The 22,130-nt window shown below is 43.4% G+C and overlaps 1 protein-coding gene across 2 annotated transcripts in view; it reads left to right on the forward strand.

The window, feature by feature from the left end:
• LOC140740291 (ras GTPase-activating protein nGAP-like) overlaps positions 1-22,130 on the forward strand; it is a 121,019-nt gene that overhangs the window by 74,369 nt on the left and 24,520 nt on the right. For both annotated transcript variants that reach the window (XM_073069433.1, XM_073069434.1), the window contains 5 exons: positions 10,433-10,521; positions 12,302-12,381; positions 13,583-13,736; positions 15,532-15,630; positions 18,752-19,300. In XM_073069433.1, the coding sequence (XP_072925534.1) occupies positions 10,433-10,521; positions 12,302-12,381; positions 13,583-13,736; positions 15,532-15,630; positions 18,752-19,300 (971 nt within the window). The remainder of the gene's footprint in view (positions 1-10,432; positions 10,522-12,301; positions 12,382-13,582; positions 13,737-15,531; positions 15,631-18,751; positions 19,301-22,130) is intronic.

Consider the following 22,130-nt stretch of genomic DNA (forward strand, 5'->3'; position numbering starts at 1 on the left):
TGACTTGCTTGATGGTAGAGGTCATGGGCTTGTGAGGTGCATCCAGAGTAACTGCAGGATATTTTGTAGGTGGGACATACTGTAAAGAGGTGGGAAAGACTGTAAATGCTGGAGGGAGGGAATGATTAAATTGATGAAAGAACTGGCCATTTCAGTTCTCCTGAGATGTGCTGAACCTCTTGCGGGTTGTTGGAGCAGCTCGTCCAAGCATTCTATCACACTCCTGACATCAATGTTAGTACGGAAATCTCTTTGATAATGTCTGTGAGCATTAAGAATCTAAGAACACTGGTAATAGGGGATGAGAGGACCAAACAGCCCCTTAACACTGCTCCACTACAGCTTATCTGACCATGGTTTCAACAATTCCCTGCCTGTAACCCCATTACCTTTAACCTTTCGTGAGTCCAACTGTGGAAATGTTCAAAGACTCAGCATCCACAACTCAATGGGATATATGGTCATGCAGCATAGAAACAGGCCCTTCAGCCCACTGAATTCATACTGGCCATCAATCACCCATTTACACATTCTGCACTCAATCTATTCATTATCCTGCAATCCCATCAATGCCTTTCTGGTTCTCTCACTCAGCTATACTCTAGGGCAATGATCAGTGGCTAAGTAACCTCTCAATTTCTCCTTAAAAGAATTCCTTCTTTTCCCTCATCTTGGATGGGAAACTTCACATTTTAAAATTATGCCATCTCGTTCTACATTCTTCCATAATGGGAAGCATCCTCTTAGCATCTAGTCTGTCAGTCCCCACTTAGACATCATATGTTACATGAAGTTAACACTTCAATCTACAGCCTGCTCTTGGAAAAACTCTACTACATGGTCCACTTAAGTCTCCTGTCAATGGTGATTACTAGGGTGTTGCTGATGGGTCAACCGAGTAATGGTATTGATGTTGAATGTCAAAATAGTTGGTTGGACTGTCATCCGGAGAGATTTTTTTAGCCTGACACTTGTCACATTATTTCCTTTCTGAGATAAATTGAACTTTTCAATAAGTAAAACTGTCCAGGACTTGTATACAGGTGTGGATTGCCTTTCTTATTGAAGAATTCAATCTATCTATGTGTTTATCTATTTATCTGTCGATCTGGTAGTTTACTTGTTTATTTATTTGCATTTATTTATTTATGTACACAGCCCAACGAGGCTGCACTGCTCGATTACAGTACCAGGCTGCACGTGGCCTGAATGGTGGGGGTCCCGGATGATTGATACTGCTTTCTTGAGGCAGTACTCCATATAAGTGTACTCACTGGTGGTGGTGGTGGTGGGGGGGGGGGGGGTGTTGGTGTCTCTGATGGACTGGGCTGTATCCAATAGTTTCTGTAGCCTTTTCAAATTTGGAGCACTGGTGCCTAAAGCAGGGGGCTTAACCAGGCTGTGATGCAACCAGTTAGGATACTCTCCTGGGTGAATCTATGGAAGTTTGTTGAAACTTTGTTGACTAGGGTAAATGGATGGTTGATGCTTGGTAAGAGTCAATGGCTGGAGGGTCTTCCAGTGACTCCATGACTCCACCAATGTAGTCACAGAGAAATTTGTCTTAATTTTCCATGGTATCTGGTAACAAAAATAAGCTTACAAAAAGGAGTGGCTATGGCCCAGTCCATCATGGGTAAAGCCTTCCCCAGCACTAAGCACATCTACAAGAATCACTGTCGCAGGAAAGCAGCATCCCCCATCAGAGACCCCCACCACCCAGGTCATGCTTTCTTCTCACTGCTGCCATCAGGAAGAAGGTACAGGAGCTTCAGGATCCACACCACCAAGTTCAGGAGTTACTACCCCTCAACCATCAGGCTCTTGAACCAGAGGGGATAACTTCACTCAACTTCACTCGCCCCATCATTGAAATGTTCCCACAAACTATGGATTCACTTCCAAGGAATATAGAACTCATGTTCTTGATATGTATAGCTTAGTCGTATATTTATTTATTATTATTATTATTATTACTAGTTTTTTCATTTTGTATTTGCATAGTTTTGGTCTTTTGCACATTGGTCATTTGTCTGTCTTGTATAAGCAATTTTTCATCAATTCTATTTTTTTATTTGTACTTACCATGAATGCCCACAAGAAAAGGAACCTCAGGATAGTAAATGGTGATGTACTGTATAATAACCTTGATAATAAGTTTACTTTGAACTTTTGAAATGAAGGAGAGTTAGGCCACAGAGTGATGGGTATGTAGAATTTCCTGGTGGGCAGTGCTGAAAGACAGTCATTCTGGCTGGGACATCTGATTACATCTGAGATACACAGAGATGATCTTGCTGCCTTGGTTTCACAAGGTCACAGGGATCAGAAAGCTTCTTGCACACCACAGGAACTGTAAGGGCGTGGGTCACGTAACGCCTTCACGTATGACTTTACAGCCATTGACCAAATGTCGCTATAGGAAATGCGGCCGCCAACTCCCAGTGATAAAGAACATAGAACATAAAACAGAACATAGAGCATACAGCACAGAACAGAGACTGGTATAGCACTGCATGACACAGTCTGCAGCCCTCTGTCCCTTCCAGTAAGATGGAGGTGCACCTGGATGCAGTGGCCTCTTGGGGGCCAACCAAAGGTGTTTCTGTCTTTATTAAGCATCTTTGATATGATCACAGGACAAGGCTGGCCTTTAAGAACTTCGGATACTGCACTCTTACTCCAACGGTGAGCTGATTGTTATCAGAGCAGCTGGACTTGCTGCCTGTGACAGGAAGGCATCGGATTTGGTGTGTGCAGTGTAACCGCGGGTGATTGCTTTGGATGTTTCTCTTGTGATTGCAAGACCCTGTTAGACATTGGTAATGTCAGATGCTGCTGACCCGTTTCCTTGTTTGTGTGCATGACAGACAGCGGGGGAGCTGCATGGCCTCAGTTGTAGCGAGGACTAGGCCCCAAGCCGCGGGCTTGCCTGCTACTGCAGTCCAGGAGAGGAGACACCAGAGGCGGCGTAGCATATCCAGTTAGGGGCTGAACTCTCCTGTCAGTGCTGCCTTCTAGTGTTCAATCGGTGGAATCACAAGATGCATACATTCATCAGTTCACTGCTAGGAATTGCACCATCAATTAGTAGGACATGTCACTCAAGGTCTTGGGCTATATTATATATATTTATTTTTTCCTTACATGACTGTACATTTGTTTGCCATTTTGAATGTGCCTTGCTGTGCTGTGTATGTTCCGCACCTTTGCCCCAGAGGAACGCTGCTTTGTTCAGCTGTATTGTATGGTTGAATAATAATTCAGAATCACAATCAGAATCAGGTTTGTTATCACCGGCATATGTCGTGAAACTTGTTAACTTGGCAGCCGCAGTGCAATACTATACATAATATAGAAGAAGGGAATAATGAATAGATTAAAAATCGTGCAAAAACATAAATAATCTATATTTAAAAAGTGAGGTAGTGTCCAAAGGTTCAATGTCCATTTAGGAATCGGATGGCAGAGCGGAAGAAGCTGTTCCTGAATCACTGACTGTGTGCCTTCAGGCTTCCGTACTTCCTACCTGATGGTAGCAATGAAAAAAGGGCATGTCCTGGGTGCTAGAGGTCCTTAATAATGGATGCTGCCTTTCTGGGACACCACTCCTTGAAGATATTCTTGGTACCCAAGATGGAACCGACTAAGTTTATAATCCTCTGCAGCTTCTTTCAGTACTGTGCAGTAGCCCGCCCATACTAGACAATGATATCAGAATGCTCTCCACGGTACATCTGTAGAAGTTTTTGAGTGTTTTTGTTGACATACCAAATCTCTTCAAGCTCCTAGTGAAGTATAGTCACTGCCTTGCCTTCTTTATAGTTACATCAATATGTTGGGACCAGGTTAGGTCCTCAGTGATCTTGACACTCAGGAACTTGAAATTGCTCATTCTCTCCACATCTGATCCCTCTATGAGGATTGGTATGTGTTCATTCATCTTACACTTCCTGAAGTCCACAACCAGCTCATTTGTCTTACTTACTTGACTGCCAGGTTGTTGCTGCGACACCACTCCACTAGTTGGCATATCTCACTCCTGTACACCCTCTCACTCCACTTGAGATTCTACTAACAATGATTGTATCATCAGCAAATTTACAGATGATATTTGAGCAATGCCTAGCCACACAGTCATGGGTATAGAGAGAGTAGAGCAGTGGGCAAAGCACACACCCCTGAGGTGCACCAGTGCTGATCGTCAGCGAGGAGGAGATATTATCACTAATCTGCACAGAATACGGTCTTCCCGTTAGGAAGTCAAGGATCCAATTGCAGAGGGAGGTACAGAGGCCCAGGTTCTGCAACTTCTCAATCAGGATTGTGGGAATGATGGTATTAAATGCTGAGCTATAGTCGTTGAACAGCATCCTGACATAAGCGTTTGTGTTGTCCAGGTGGTCTGAAGCCATGTGGAAAGCCACTGAGATTGCATCTGCTGTTGACCTATTGTGGCGATAGGCAAATTGCAATGGGTCCAGGTCCTTGCTGAGGCTGGAGTTCAGTCTAGTCATAACCAACCTCTCAAAGCATTTCATCACTGTCGATGTGAGTGCTCCTGAGTGATAGTCATTAAGGCAGCCCACATTATTCTTCTTAGGCACTGGTATAATTGTTGCCTTTTTGAAGCAAGTGGGAACTTCCGTCCATAACAGTGAGAGGTTGAGACTTAAATTTGAACTTACATATTCATGTGCTCCTCGAAGAGCCTCTTAAATGCCTCTATCGTATCTGTCTTCATTACCACCCCGGTAACAAATTCCAGGCGCCCACCATTCAGTGGAAAAAAAGCTTGTTCTGTACACCTCCTTTGAATTTACTCCATCTGACTTTAACGTCCTCTGTTATTACACATTTCTAACCTGGGAAGGAGATACTCTGTTTAAGCCTCTCGTCATTTTGGAAAGATCAGATTGTACAATTTTAGTGTTGTTGATCGAGTGATGAAGTTGAAAAGAAACCCCGAGAGTGGTCAAAGTCCATGTAAATTTATTATTGTTACCAGATACTCCCTTCAGTTTTATTTTCTTACAGACATTGACTGGACCAATAAAGAAATACAATAGAATCTATGAAAATCCATACATAAAAGACTGAGAAACAAGCAGTGTGCCAGACAAGACAAACTGTGTAAATAATGAAAAATAATAATACTGAGAACAGGAGTTGTAAAAGGGTCCTTGAAAGTGAGTCGGTAGGTTATAGAATCAGTTCAGATTTGTGGCCAGTGAGATCAGAATCTTGGTGCTGTGAGATCCTTCGTCCAACCCAAGGAAGCAGATTTGTTTGAAGTGGGACTCAAACTGAGCACTGCCTCAGAACCTCACACCAAACAAGAGGAAGATCTAGTAGCTGGCCATTTGTTTCAAAGTCAAGGTCAAAGCTGAGTTCATTGTTATATGCACAAGGGTATGTCTGCACAGGTGTAATGAAAAAACTTACTTATGGCGACATCGCAGTCATAGAGCGTCAATTAAGCGGCATTCACAAGAAAACATAAATTACGCACAACGATTAAGTAAGTAAACAATCAGAGCGAAAAAAACACCAAGTCCATTGTAGTGCAACGTAATAAAAGTGTTCATAGTTTTTTCTATACTGAGGTAGTGATTAGGGTTGTGCTGGTTGAGGGACCTGAATGGTTGAGGGGAAGTACATTAGGTGTTGTTGAACCTGGTGGTGTGAGACTTCAGGCTTCTGAGCTTCCCACTCGATGGCAGCTGTGAGAAGATGGTGGTGATCTTTAATGATGGATGTTGCCTTCTTGGAGTAGTGCCTCCTGTAGATGCTACTGATGGTGGGGATTGGTGTGCCTGGGATGTATTGGCCAAAGTCCGCTACTCTGCATCTTCTTACAATTCAATACATGGAAGTGAGGGTTTGCAAGTCCTTTGATGACGTGCCGGTGGCTGTCACTAAAGTAAAGGCTGCTTCAGTATCCTCTCGCCACCCTTTCCCGTTTGGGCGCTCACTGACAGTTTAGCCGCAGACAATCATCTCCTCTCTGCTTTCTCAGGGGTTTTTTAGTTACCCGTTAATGATAACATCTGCAGGAAGTGACAATGTCGGTAAAGTACTGCAGTGTCAGACTGATACCCATTTTTTTCTTCTTTCGATTGACGCATTTTCTGGTTAAATATGTGTGTGCTTCTTATGCCCAGGCTTGGATAGGATTTGGACTCCATTGTAAATGAAAATCAAACAGTTGCAAATATTTGAAATAAAAGCAGAAATTTCTGGAAACTCTCAGTACCTGTGGAGGAAAAAGTGGAGATAACGTTTCAGCTCGTTGTCTTTTCTTCCAGAATTAGTATCTGTCTTCACTGTCTGAGTGAGATTGCTCCCACAGGGTTATAGTTCTGATCAAAAGATTGTTAACCTGATAGGTTAACTCTCGTTTACTTAAGAATGGCTGACTTGCTGGTGATCTCAAGGACTTTTGATCTTTGCTAAATTTTTTCCACTAATTGATGCAGACCTACAAAGGCACGAGAACACTGATGGTGTTGCTTGTGAGTATTGTGCTCAGATATTCACTTTGGCCTCAATGCCCTTCAGAACTAATTGTACTGAGTGTTATTTTTTAATATTTTTCACGAAGAGCAAAAAACAAAATGCTGGAGAAACTCCATAGATCAGGCAGCATCTGTGGTGGGAAATGAACAGTCAGAGATACTCAAGGAAATCTGCAGATGCTGGAAATTCAAACAACAACACACACAAAATGCTGGTGGAACACAGCAGGCCAGGCAGCATCGATAGGTCCTGACGAAGGGTCTCGGCCCAAAACGTCGACAGCGCTTCTCCCTGTTGATGCTGCCTGGCCTGCTGTGTTCTACCAGCATTTTGTGTGTGTTGTTAGTCAGAGCTACTGCCTGACCCACTGACTTCCTCCAGCTTCCAGCACCTGCAGTTTCAGATGTTGCCCTGGATTGGGGCATTTCAATTATGGGATTCAAAGGGTTTGTTTCTCCTGGCAGAGAACCCTAGGATCGATAGGGAAGGTTGTTAAAATCTCTTTCCCCTGGTTGGTCTGTCTGAGCCACGAGGGCAGAAGTTTAAGAGGAGAAGCGGAAAGCTTAGAGGGGATCTGAGAGCATATTTTTTCACAGAGTGTTTGCAATCTGGAACTCATTGCTTGGAGAAGTGGTGGAGGCAGATGGTCTCACAATTTTAGAAGTCTCTAGATGAGAACTTGAATTGCCAAGGCACTGAAGGCTATTAGCGAATTGGGTTGGTATAGACCGTAGAAATGCAGCATTGGTGTGATGGGACAAAGGGTCAAATATATTAACTCCATAATTCTGTCTCTGGACTTGTTCATTGTAAGGGTCTATTCTGATTGTTTTGAAAGTTAAACATTCAAAGTTCAAATTAAATTTATTATTTAAGTATGTATATGTCACCAGCGTATGTACATGTCACATTGAGATTGATTTTCTTGCAGACACCAATCAATAATTGGTTATCAGTCTGATGACATTGAATATGACATGATGGGCTGCAAGAAGTATTAGATGGGAACTTGAATTGCCAAGGTACAGGTGGCTATGGACCTAGTGTGGGTGAATGGTATGGTATTGGATTAGTTAGCTACAATGGGTGGCAGAGACAAAGTGGGCCAAATGGCCTTTTTCTGTGCTGTACATCTCTATGTGTCATCCTCTGAATAGGATATACATGATGTACCCATCTAATCAAAACCTGCTCTGCCTGTGAGTGAGATGACAAAGGACACTTCACCATCTCCTTCTCCAAACATCAAATCAGTGTAGATATTTTTGAGACACACTCCTGCTCATGCAGCCCACACTCAATTGCTTTTCAAAGTTCAAAGTATATTTATTATCAAACTATGTATACCTTATACAATCTTAAGATTTTTCTCCTGACAGGCAGCCATGAATGAAAGAAGCACAAAAGGACACATTAGGAAACAAGACCGTCAAACACCCAATGTGCAGCGAAGGAAAAACAAATTGTGTGAACAATAAGAACAAGCAAGTAGTGTTCTGAACTGAAGTCCACAAAGAGAGTCCGTCCACAGACCCTTAGTTCAGCTCAGTCTCAGGCCCCGACTCCCTGTCCTTTTCAATCTGGCCCAGTGCCTAAATAGCCATTCAATCATTGGGTTCAATTGCTTCAATACATTCTGAGGTCTGGACCCCGCTACCTCAGTTTGACCTATATCCGACCATACCAATTCAGCTAGGCGCTTGAATCATCGTTCAAACATCAGGTCCAGTTGCTTTGATGTGCTCTGGGGCCTCGATTTGGTCTGTACCCGACCTTTCTGATTTGGCCCGGCACTTAAATCAATCGAATCTCGGGTCATCCTTGCTCTCGGTGATGGGTCTGTTGCCTCACCTTGATTCTGCCATGTCAAATTGACATGTTACAGAGGAGGACGTGGAATGATGGAATACATGCAGAATGGGGGGGCTGTGTAGAAAATGTCACAGTGGGTTTTTGAAGCAGAGCAGATGAGTTCCATCCAGCTTCATGGTCAACAATTATCATCCACTTAGCATTCATCAAATACAGATTATCTAGTCACTATCACTATATGCAAACTGGGGGCTTTGTCTCCTATGGTACCATTTTCAAAGTGTACAGAGTTACTGGTTGTACCCTGGTTCATCCTGGGATACCCAAATGCTACACATATACATCTTTCTCCAAGGAGAAGTTAATTGCTGAGAAAGAAGAGCAAATAAAATAATTGAGGGGGGTGAAAAGTCAACATTGAGTTTATTGTCATATGGTACACGGGTACACAAGCTGTCTTACTGGCCTGTAATACAAGCCATGCCAGAAGCAGATGGCTAAAGAGTTTATGGACAGAGATGGGTGAGAGACGACAGTAAATTTGTGGCACAGCAGAGACTGATGTGGTTGACTAAAGGTGATGTTGTGGTCATTAATGTCCTTGAATAGCACCACCATTCCTCACACCTACCAGCCCAGCCCTGTTGCCTGCTACAACAAAAACTATGGTCATCTACACTCAAAGTTGCTGCACCAGTTGATAGGGTTGTGAAGAAGGCATATGACTTTTTGGCCTTCATTAATCAGGGGAGTGAGTTCATCAGCCGCAAATGTTGCAGCTCTATAAAACCTTGGTTAGACCACACTTGGAGTATTGTGTTCAGTTCTGGTCAGTTCATTATAGGAAGGATGTGGGAGCTTTAGAGAGAGTGCAAAGGAGATTTAGCAGGATGTTTCCTGAATTAAAGAGCATGTCTTATGAGCATAGATTGAGAGAGCTAGGACTGTTCTCGTTGGAGTGAAGGAAGATGAGAGGTAACTTGATAGAAGTGTACAAAATGATCGAGTGGACAGCCAGAGACCCTTTCCAAGGCAGAAATGGCTAATATAAGGGGGCATAATGTTAAGGTGATTGGAGGAAAGTGTGGGGACAATGTTAGAGGTACTTTTTTTTATACGGAGGGGGCTAGGTTCTGTTGGGTTCTGATGTTTTCAATCAAAAGTTCTTTCCTAAATCAAGAAGGAGACATAAAACTTGTTGCTTTACGATCATTTTTTAAAACGCTAGTAGAACAAAGGGAATTGGAAACAGATTGTTACAGAGGATTAGTGGGGGAAGGGCAAGAAGAAGCAAAGACTAAAGTGAATAAAGGTGGTGAGCTTGCCTGTTCAGCTTTTTATACCATAGACAAGAAACATTCTATTCAAATATGTAGATAAGAGTTAACCAATCAGATAGTCCCTATTTAAATGACGTGACAGCAGGGAAGTTTCCAGAGCATACAAGCGTAACCACCAAGGATCACACTGGATCACAGGATACACACTGTGAGCACCAGGAAACATACTGAACAGTTACATGTACAAAATCAGTTATATAAAATACAAGCAAGCAATTAATTGTTAAACTGCAAAGAAAATAACAAACAATCTAATGCAACAGTGCATGGAAAGTACTGCCAGGGAATGGTGGTAAAGGCAGATAGTTTAAGGATATTTAAGAGACTCTTAGGTTGGCACACGGATTATAGAAAAATGGGGGCTTATATGGGACTGTGCAGTAGTGTTCTATATATCTCATTATATAAAATATGTGATTCATAGATAGGGTAGGCAGACAAATAACAGTCGGAAAGGAGGGATATAGACCACCAGCAGGCAGGTGTGCAGAGTAACTCAGCATCATCTGGATGAAAGAATAGCTCAGCACAGAGACAGGCCCTTTAACCCATGGTCATCCAGGGTGGATTGATGAAGAAGGAAGTTTCAGGGAGTGAATGTAGAGCAGTACTTGCTGGGGTGAATGAAGGTGAAGTGGACTGAGAGTATGTATGGGTTGGGGTCTTCAAAGAGAACTGTGCAATTTGAATGGAAGTTTTGGCTGAGATTGGTCAAGTAGTTTGAATGGGATTTGTCTCATTGACACCCTCTGTTCTTTCAGATCAAACATCTGGAAAAAAGACCCCTCCTGGTGTGAGGAATTCAGAACGGACTGGAACTTCCAGTGAGGGCCCTGTGAACAACGTAAAGGTACTGTTGCAACATTCCTCGACAAGGTCATGCTCCATTGGTTTTGGTGCCTACTTGTTCCAACCAGAGAGTGATACGACCATTTGGCCCAACAAACCCATGCAAGCTTTCCATGGCACAATACCATCACCTCCACTCTCCAGCAATTTCCCTGCCTCTCTCACACACTTACCTTCCTCCCTTTTGAGAATGATGACTGAATTAAATTCCACGATGCCTCAAGCAGTGAATTCCAGATTATGATAAAATGTCAGACAGCTGTACCTTCGCTTTGTTGTTGTACTGAGATCTTTGCAACACCGTTGGTCTTAGACAATAAACTCCAAGCTATCATGGAGACACAGAGCTAAGAGAAGGCAGAGCACAGCATAACTCAGGGACACAGATAAGGGAAGGCAGACCTCAATGTACCCAGGGAAGACTGATTTTAATATAGCTGAGGAGACAGATCAGGGCAGGCTAACCCTAACGTACTCTGAGAAGACTGACCTTACCTGTATATAGCAGAGACAGGCTTCAGGACAGAGACACAGAGGCTGCAAATGCTGGGATCTGGAGCAAGAGCCAATCTGCTGAATGACCTCGGCAGCATCTGTGGAGGAACACGGACTGGTGGTTCTTCAAATGAAGGGTCTCAACCAACCTGCTGTAGGAACCCAGCAGGTCGAGCAACATCTGTGGGGAGACAGGAATTATCGATGTTTTGGGTTAAATTCCTGCATCACGACATCAAAGTACATTCTAACATTGCCTGGATAATGACATCAGGAAGACACATATACCAACATACCATGAGCCAGAACACCTGGCCATGAGTCAATACAACTGACCCCAACATACATCAGTGAGAAAGGTTCTCGACAGGCATGCCCTAACACCCTGTGGACGTCAGGGAAAGTGACCCAAACATAGTCAGGGAAACAGGCCTGACGCACCTAGTTACCAATGTGCAAATCAAATTGATATTCCAAACATTTTTGCAAAAATATACCATATCAACTTACCACCTTGGTATATACACATAGTGGCAGCTGTCTATAGGTTCTAATGTCCTGGGACAGTGCCAGCCTGGTAGGAGGCAAATCCCTCAAAGAGGCAGCAGTAGAATGTGGTTTCACATATCCCTGGATCCAGATGCCACAACCGGAGATAGTATCATCTTCCTGGGCTGGATGGATAACAAGTGACGATGGAGAGGGATCTGTAGCTGGCTGATGCTGTCATCCTGGTAGATGGCCACTTGTTCACAGTACATGGAGCAGCTTTCCCCTCCCGAGATCCACTTTCAATCCTGACCTCTGGCGCTGTCTGTGTGGAGTTTGCATGTTCTCCCTGTGACCGTGTGGGTTTACCCTTGTTTCCTGGTTCCTCTCACCATCCAGATGTGCAGCTTGGAAGTTCATTAGCTGCAGTAAATTGTACTTAGTATGTAGCTCTTTCTTTGTCTCTCTCTGTGACACACACACATACACACTGTCTCTCTCTTTCTCTCGTTGACACAAGCACTCTCTCTGACACATGCTGTCTTTTGCTCTCTCACACAGACACTTTTTTCTCTCTCTCTCACAGAAATACACTCTCTTCTATCTCTCACACGCTCCTACACACACACTGTCTTTCTCTTTCTCTCTCCCTCTTTCTCACTCTCTCTCTAACTTTTAATGTCACACACTCTGAACCAAATTTTACCTTCCCAGAGTTTTACCATCCCATTCAGTCTTCTTGATGAGCATAATTCAACTTCACAATTAATCAATCAATTCCATCCCTTCTACTCTAGAATCTGATCAAGAAAAGATGGAAGAAGAGAAGTCGGAGTCAACCGGAACCGCTAGATTCTCCACAGGGCAAGAGCATCAGGTAGTTTGATTGTTCCTGAGGGTCTCTGAACAAGAGCACCTTCTCTGCTTGGCATCACCACAACAACCTGACATTACTGAGAACAGAGCAATGTGTTCTGTTGTGGGAGATACTATAGATCCTCTACACACCCTCATGATAGGCAGTGAAAACCAAGCTCCTTTGTTCATTTGGGTATATGCAGGAGTTCCACAATGTCTTAAAATCACAACACATTCAGTGATTATTATAACTTTAAGTATAATAATGTGAACAAATATCACCCAACTCTCAGACTATGCATTTCAGATAAGAATTTTCCTTACCAATAAAAACCTAATAAATATCTAACAATTACCTCTTTATCAGCTAGAGAAGGGACTCCTGGTCTTGGTCAGTATCTAGTCACTGCAAATTGATTTAATTCACCTAATCAACTACTGTCCAAATGTCTTTTCTGCTCTACAGACTTCCTGTTGTTGTCAGCTATTCATAACTCAGAACCATATATGTTTTAATAAGAACATATTTAATGCTTCTAAGCTTAAAGAAATGTTTAGACAGTAAGACCGTAAGATATAGGAGCAGAATTAGGCCATTTGGCCCATTAAGTCTGCTCTGCTATTTCATCATGGCTGATTCAATTTTCCTCTCAGTCCCAATCTTCTGCCTTCTCCTCATATCCTTCATACTCTGACCAGTCAACAATCTATTAACCACTGCCTTAAATATCCATGAAGCCTTGGCCTCCACAGCTGCCTGTGGCAAAGAATTCCACAGATTTACCACAGGTTTAATCTCTATTGAGAGGAAAATCCATTCATCTCATGAATTAGCTTGCTGAATCTCTTTATGAAAGATTCTTCCTGGTCCATAGTTTTCTTTCTTCCTTTCCCAAATCAATTCATCCACTTCTTTCTGTTGTTCCTCCATCTCCTTCTCAGTTCTCACAGTTTAGGGAACTAATTCTGCTGTTGACCCAATAAACTATTTCTGCCACAAACTCTCCCAGTCTCTCACAGAAAAGAAGAGCATTGATTTGATGGGTGGGGGAGGGGTCAATTAGATTAGCCCAATCACCTTTATCACAAGGTGCTTCATTCCGGAAGATTTGAACCACGTACCCTTCTTAACCCTCTTAGAATGATGGTTACACGTTGGATGGAAGATAAAATCTCATGTTCTTTCCAATTCTAACTCACTTTACTCTGTTATGTCCCAGGCGTCAGAGCATCCAAAAGTTGGGAGAGGCTGTATCCTACGAGTCACTGACGGGATCCTTGTGCCCAATAGAAACCCTCGATCTGTCTAATGAGACCAATGTCATCATCAGGCCACTGCACAGCAGCATTCTGGGAGAGAAGCATTGCTTTGAGGTAATGGTGAAGGGGTTTGTGTGTGATTGCAATCTGGAGGCAGAGGTAGCATGCTTTTCAAAAGGAGTTTCACTCCAAGTGTCCATTTCTGAAATAATGAGCTACCTGGAATGGGTGGTGTCACTTTGGCTGATGTGTAGAATTCACACATGCAGAAACACCTAGAATGTAGAACAGTACAGCATGGGAACAGCCCTCACAGTACACCTTGCCTGTACTGAACACTAAACGAATCCCTCCTGCCTGCACGAGATCCACATCCCTACATCTCCTGCACATCCATGTGCCTATTCAGCTTTGCTATCATTTCCGCCTCCACCACCACCCCCAGCAGTCTGTTCTAGGCACCGTCTGCCTAACAAAACAATTTGGCCTGTCCACCTCCCTTAAATTGTAACCAGTTCGCTTTAAAGCTATTATTTGTCATTTCCACAAAGGGAAAACAAAATTCTGACTGTCTATCCTGGGTATCCCCCTCAACTTTTTATAAACCTCTGGTAGACTTCCCCTCAGAGAAACAAAGCCAGCCCAAGTTTATCCAGCATCACCTTACAGCTCATACCCTCTAATCCTCGTGAACCTCTTCTGCACATCACCCATGCTGTACATACAAACGCAGAGAACATTTTTGAAATGCACTTGTAGAGGAAGTAGGGCCCTCTCATTCAAATCTGTTTGCCTTCCATTGGACAAGCATACTAGTCTTGTTGTGCAGCTAGTCGAGCCGGGTGGGGAGGGGACAATAGGCAAATGGAGTCATTTTAGGCAGGGGATAGAAGGGATGAATAGAGGGAGAAGAAAATGAGCTGGACAGTTCAGTGTGTGTGAGAGGAGAGTATCAGGATGGGATAGATTACCTGAAACTGGGATGTTTGTGGGAGGACAATTGAAAAGAAGATGCAAAGGTCCAGACCTGACCATCGTCGAGACACAGCCCGTAATTCCCAATCACTCAGACTTCACTGAAATGGATTTTGACAAGTTGGCTCTCCCACACCCAAATGAGATACTGTGCATCAAGATGGCCTCAAGCATCTCATCCTAATGTTTAGCAGAAGGAGTGATGTGTTCACTGATTCCTTTGACAAGAGATGTGCTGAGGTTATGTTTCTCTGGCTGGAGAATTGATCATCCCATGATAAGGGGGTGGGTCCTTGTTCATGAGATTAGGAGAAATTTCGTCACTCAAAACTGCTTTCCTCAGATCTTTGAATCCTCACGAGGATGCTGGAATCCATACGTTCCTGGGGAATCAAAGGATTTGGGGGCTTGGCCTGAAGTGTCGGCAGTTTTCTCAATTCTATAGATGCTGCCTGGCCGGCTGAATTCCTGCAGCATTTTGTGTGTGTTGCAAAGGAATTGGGGATTGGGCAGGAATGTGGAGCTGAGGTTGATGATCAGACTTGGTGCTGGCTGGTTGTGCAGGCTGTATCAGAAGTGGCCACCTCCCCTCTTCCCTTCAACCATCAAGCTCCTGAACCATCAGCTTTGTTTGTGTGTAGTTTTTCACTGCTTCTATCGTGCTTCTTTGTATCTACTTTCAATGCTTGCAGGAAAATGAACCTCGGGTAGTATTAGTCCTGATGAAGGGTCTCGGCCCGAAACATCGACTGTACTCTTTTCCATAGATGCTGCCTGGCCTGCTGAATTCCTCCAGCATTTTGTGTGTGCTGCTCAGGTAGCATATTGTGATACATATGTACTTTGATAATAAATTTACTTTGTACTTTGAAATTCCATTCCTTCTCTCCTTCAGTTCCCTATTTGCTGAGACTTTCATTATCCTTGCCTTCAGGTTATCAACTCCAGGGGGAGCCGCTGCTTTGGCTGTGCGTCGGCTGCAGAGAGAGACAAGTGGATGGAGAATCTCCTTCGGACAGTCCAGCCCAACAAGGTGAGGGACAAAGGGGCAAGTGTGTGGATTATCACAGGCTGCTTAACCTTAATGAATCAAAAAGCTTTCAGCTATGGTTCTTGAGAACTCGTAAAGAGAAAGGCAAGATCAGCATGCATGGGGGAAATTTGTTGAAGGAGTAGATGTGTTCTGGGTGAGGTTTTGTTAAATCTCTCAATCATCACTAACACAACCATAAATTCTCTGGCTATCATCACATCACGGTGTGTGGGAACTTGCTGTGCCCAACTTTGTTCCCACATGTCCTGCAATCCATTGGTGAATACACTTCAAAAGAATTCCATTGGCTGGAAATCATATACACAAGAGGTTCTGCAGATGCTGGAAGTCCAGAGGAACACACACAAAATGCTGGAGGAACTCAGCAGGTTAGGCAGCATCTATAGAGAGGAATAAAAAGCTGACTCCTGATGAAGGGTTTCAGCACAAACCATTGACACTTTATTCCTCTCTGTGGATGCTGCCCGACCTCCAGAACTTTGTGTGTTCTCCACTGGTGTGCAAAGTGCTTTGAGATGTCCTGGGAGCATGACAGAGGGTGTAGAAATGAAGAAGTTTTCACAAGTTGAAATTCTTATTTAAGTTTTAAAATATTATCATATTTATTGGTGGTTTAAATGATGGTAGAATCACTGGCTTCCCATGTACTTGTATGCCTTCATCACTTGCTTCCACAACGCTGAATGGATAAACCATATTATTTTGTATCTACGTATTCGCTGGATGTTAACCTTAGTAAAAAGGTCATTATCAGTGACCATCACTGACTGTCATGAACCAAGAGGCAACACAGAGTCTTGTTTGGAGTCACATGGAGATCAGAGGAGGGAGGGAGGATTAAGTGCCAGTCTAGATGAAGGGTCTGATGAAAATGTCAATTGTCCATTAATTTCCCTACACTGATGCGACCTGACCTGCTGAGCTTGTCTGGTGCTTTTGTGCGTTGCTCATGATTTCCAGCAACTGCAGGCCCTCTCGTATCCCTGATGGGTTTCTACTGCTGCTCCGTCATTTCATGTTTGGCCAGATTTATTGGATATAAATTTCCCAGCCACTTCATTGGGATTTGAAATCAAGTTGCCAGAGCAGTGGTTCAGAAAAAGGTAGCACAGTAGCATAGTGGTTAGCACAACGCTTTACGGTACCAGGGACCGTGGTTCAATTCCCACCGCCATCTGTCAGGAGTTTGTACATTCGCCCTGTGACCCCATGGATTTCCTCCATGTGCTCCAGTTTTCTCACACAATCCAATGATGTACCGGTTGGTAAGTGAATTGGTAAATTGTCCTGTGATTAGGCTAGGATTAAATTGGGGGTTGTGGGGCACTGCAGCTCAAAGGGCCTATTCAGAGCTATATCTCAACTAATCAATCAATCAATAAAATAAAATACCCAATCTAGTAATCTGGCTCCAAACGAGAGATGCTGGAAAATCCAAGAGGTACGCATCCAGTAATTTAACTACTGTATTCCCTGTATATTTAGTCCTGTGCAGTGGGTGATTCTGTAGTAAAATACCTTAACATGTCCTTTCATACATAGGGAATGTGTCCATATTTCCTTATAGCATAGAAAAAAGCCATTTGTCCCATCAATCTATCGTGGCTACACAGCACTCTCATTTCTCACTGATTTTTCAGTGATTCCAACTTTCCCCACACTCCCTTCCCAGCCAGTCAGAATATGCAAAGAGGATAAAAAGCCCGGCAGACTGAATTGCCCAGCCCTGATACAACCAGAAAGAGATGTTCAGCAGACATGGATGTTGAGGAGCTCAGAATGAGGGAATGTTTGGCAGACTGTGGACGCTCGAATCTGTAGCAACAAACAATCTTCTGCAGGAAGTCAGACAGCATCTTTGGGGGGGGGGGGGGCAGCCCAGGGAAGGGGAAGGAATGGTCAATGTTTAGGGTCCAGACCTTGTATCAGGAAATGCTTAGTAGGTCAGGCACCCAGAGTTATATCAGATGGAAATGGGCCGTCAGCCTAACCCTGCTGACCAAGATATTTACCTAAGCTAGTCCCGTTTTCCTGTGGTTATTGAATAACCCTCTAAGGCAGAGGTTCCCCACGCTTTTTATGCCATGTATCCCTGCCATTGACTGAGAGGTCAATGACTCCAGGTTGAAAACCCCTGCTCTAAACCATTCCTGTCCATGCATCTGTCCAAGTGTCTTTTAAGCATTGTAGTGTTACCCATCTCTATAGCATTTTCTGGTAGGTCATTCCATAAATTCACCGGTGTGAAAAATCTTTCTCTTCAACTCCCTTTTAAAGCTTTCCTTGTTAATTTAAATTTATATCCTCCTAATTTTGATTCTCCATCTCTGGGAAAAGGATGGTGACCATCCACCTTATCTTTTACGTATCTCCATAAAATCACTCTTCAGCCTCCTACACTCTAAGGAAAGACCACGAGACCATAAGACATAGGAGCAAAATAAGGCAATTTGACTCATCAAGTCTGTTCTTTCATCCAGTCGTGGCTGATTTGGAAAGCATCAGCCATAATCAGGGGCCCTACCACCCAGAACATGCTTTTTTCTCATTGTTGTCATCAAGAAGGTGCAGGAGTTTCACAATTCACACCAACAGGTTCAGGAACAGTTACTATCTCTTAACCATCAGGCTCTTGAACAAAGGCAATAACTTCACTCAACTTCACTTGCCCCATCACTGAGACACTCCCACAACCTATGGACTCACTTTCAAGGACTCTTCATCTCATGATCTCGATACTTATTTCTTATTTCTTCTTCTTCTTCTTCTTCTTCTTCTTCTTCTTCTTCTTCTTCTTCTTCTTCTTCTTCTTCTTCTTCTTCTTCTTCTTCTTCTTATTATTATTATTATTATTATTATTATTATTATTATTACTACTGTGTTTTTCTTTTTCTATTTGCAGTTTGTTGTCTCTGCATATTGGTTGTTGTCTGTCTTGTATGTAGGTTTTCATTGATTCTAATGTGTTTCTTTGCATTTACTGTGAATGCCCACAGGAAAATCACTCTCAGTGTAGTCTATGTACTTTGCTGATGAATTTTCTTTAAACTTTGAATGCTCTTGAATTTCCTTGACATTTTCTCCCTCTTTTCCCTCCCAGGACAACTGTGAGAGAGTGGAGAACATGCTGAGCCTGTGGGTGAACGAAGTTAAAGACCTGACACCCAGGAAGAAGTACTTCTGTGAACTGCATCTCGATGGCTCCCTCTACGCCCGTACCACCAGCAAGCTTAATGCTGAGGAGCTGTTCTGGGGGGAGCACTTCGAGTTCAACAACCTCCCCCCCATCAGGGAAGTCACCCTGCACCTCTTCAGGGATGAGGATAAGAAGAGAAAGGAGATGAGTGCCCTCGGCTCCGTCACCATCCCACTTGCAGAGGTCACGGGCCGCCAGCACGTGGAGAAGTGGCACAGCATCAATATCCAGACCCTTAACAAGGGCAAGGTGGTCATGCCAACGATTAGGCTCAGCCTGCGTTACCAGAACATCAAGGTCTTGCCCATGGTACTTTACAAGGAGTTTGCGGAGTACCTGATCTGTAGACATACCATTCTGTGTACTGTGCTGGAGCCAGACCTGAAGGTGAAGGAGAAGGAAGAAATGGCCTCAGCATTGGTTCATGTCCTACAAAGTGTTGGCAAAGCCAAGGTATGTTGGGCTCTGTCTCTGCTGCTATAATTCATGGACACAACTACGGTCCTTGGCATATCTTGACATAATGGTGGTATGTTGAACTTCTTGGGTCAAATGTATCACAGTGTACAGAATAGAAATAGGCTCTTAAAAGAAAAGGATGTGATGTGGATAAAGGACAACCAGTGGATGTACAAAAACATTTCACTATATCTCAGTACATGTAGAACATAGAATAGTATTGCAACATCATCTCATGAGTCTTGAACTCACTTCCCCAACTAATGAAGGTCAACACACCATACATCTTCTTAACCACCCTATCAACTTGTATAGCAACTTTGAGAGATCAATGGACGTGCACCCCAAAATCCCTCAGTTCCCCCACACTGGTGAGAAACCTGCCATTAACCTTGTGCTCTGTCTTTGTTCGACCTTCAAAGTGAATCTCTGCACTCTTTTCTGGATGGAACTCCATCTGCCACTTCTCAGCCCAGGTCTGCATCTCATCAATGTCCTATTGTAACCTATCACAACCTTCCACACCATCCACAAATAAATCTGCAAACTTACTAACCCACCTTTCCACTTCCTTGGCCAAGTAAATTTATAAAAATGACAAAAAGCAGGGAAGCCGGAACAGAACCCTGTGGAAAATCACTAGCCACAGACGTCCAGGTAGAATACATTCCATTTAGTACCACTGTCTGCCATTTGTGGGCAGGCCAATTCCAAATCCACACAGCTAAGTTTCAATGGATCCCATGCCTCCCGATTTTTTGAATGAACCTACCCTGGTAGCCTTGTCAAACACCTTACTAAAATCCACATACACTACTTCCACCACTCTGCCTTTGTCAATGTGCTTTGTTACATCCTCAAAGAATTCAACCAGGCTCGTGAGGCATGATCTGTCCCTCACAAAACCATGCTGACTATGCCAATCAGACTACACTTCTCCAAATGCTTACAAATCCTGTAACCAGTTGTTTGTCCACCCCTGATGTAGGAAAATTTGAAATTGTCCATTTTTAACAGAGAAAAATAAATTAAGCATGTTGTCAAAATGGTGAGGGTTTGCAGAGATCTGAAGTGCTAAGGAACCTGGTGTCCTAGCATATGATTTACATAAGATTGGTACAACTAGTAAATAACCATCAGACATAGTAGCAACACACACAAAATGCTGGAAGAACTCAGCAGGGCAGGCAGCATATATGGGAAAAAAAGTAGAGTCAACCTTTTGTGCCGAAACCCTTCAGCAGGACTGTTCAAAAGGTTTCGTGTCAAAGGTTTTCAGCCTGAAACATCAACCGTACTTTTTGCCAGAGATGCTGGCTGGCCTACTGAATTCCTCCAGCATTTTGTGTGTTGCTCGGATTTCCAGCATCTGCAGATTGTCTCTTGTTTGAGACATAGCAGCACGGCTGATTTATTTTCCCTCTCACCCTCATTTTTCTGCCCTTTCCTCACAATCTCTGACACCCTTACTAATGTAGAACCTGGCAACCACCGCTTTAAACATACTCAATGACTTGGCCTCTGTGGCCACTTTGGCAATGAATTCCACAGATTCAGTACTGTCTGGCTAAATAAATTCCTCATTACCTCTGTTCTAAACAGATATCTTGGTACTTTGAGGTTATGCACTCTGGTCCTAGACATTCCCACTACTGGAAACATTTCTCCACGTCCCCTCTATCTAGGTCTTTCAATATTTGGTATGTTCCAATGAGCTTCCCCTCTCAATTCATCTCAGCTCAAGTGAGTATAGGCCCAGAGCCATCAATGTAGCCACAAGTGCAGATTTGTGGTTACAGACAGATTAGTCATGATCTTATTCAATAACAGAGCATGCTCGATGACCCAATAACCCAGTCCTGATTCAGGTGCTCCGGAAGCAGAGCAGGCTATTTGGCCTTTCAACCCCTCAATAAATCAGAGATGATAAGACCCCAAAGTCAACAATTTCAGATTCTTATAACGCTTGATTCCTCTTCTGTCCAGTTATCTACTACTGCTTTGAATGTATTTACTGAGTCAGCCTCCTTATCTCCCACGAGTAGGAAATTCCGCAGATAATGTCATTGACATGGATGACAAGGGATGATAAGACTATAACATAAGAACATAAGGAATAAGAGCAGGAATAGGCCATCTGGCCCATCAAGCCTGCCCCGCCATTCAATAAGATCATGGCTGATCTGTCCGTAAACTCAGCTCCATCTACCTGCCTTTTCCCCATAACCCTTAATTCCCTTACTATGTAAAAATCTATCTAACTGAATCTTAAGTATATTTAGTGAAGAAGCCTCAACTGCTTCCCTGGGCAGAGAATTCCAGAGATTCACCACCCTCTGGGAAAAACAGGTTCTCCTCATCTTCATCCTAGATCTTCTCCCCTGAACCTTGAGGCAATGTCCCCTAGTTCTAGTCTCACCTACCAATGGAAACAACTTTCCTACTTCTATCTTATCTATCCCTTTCAAAATTTTGTATGTTTCTATAAGATCCCCTCTCATTCTTCTGAATTCCAGAGAGTATAGTCCCAGGTAACTCAATCTCTCCTCATAGGTTAACCCCTTCATCTCTGGAGTCAGCCTGGTGAACCTCCTCTGCACTGCCTCCAAAGCCAGTATATCCTTCCTCAAGTATGGAGACCAGAACTGCACACAGTACTCCAGGTGTGGCCTCACCAGTACCCTGTATAGTTGCAGCATGACCTCCTTGCTCTTGAATTCAATCCCTCGAGCAATGAAGGCCAACATTCCATTTGCCTTCTTAATAACCTGTTGTACCCACAAGCCAACTTTTTGCGATTCATGAACAAGCACTCCCAAGCCCC

Source organism: Hemitrygon akajei, chromosome 16 (genome assembly GCF_048418815.1).
Source record: "Hemitrygon akajei chromosome 16, sHemAka1.3, whole genome shotgun sequence".
In the NCBI taxonomy this organism is placed as follows: Eukaryota; Metazoa; Chordata; class Chondrichthyes; order Myliobatiformes; family Dasyatidae; genus Hemitrygon; species Hemitrygon akajei.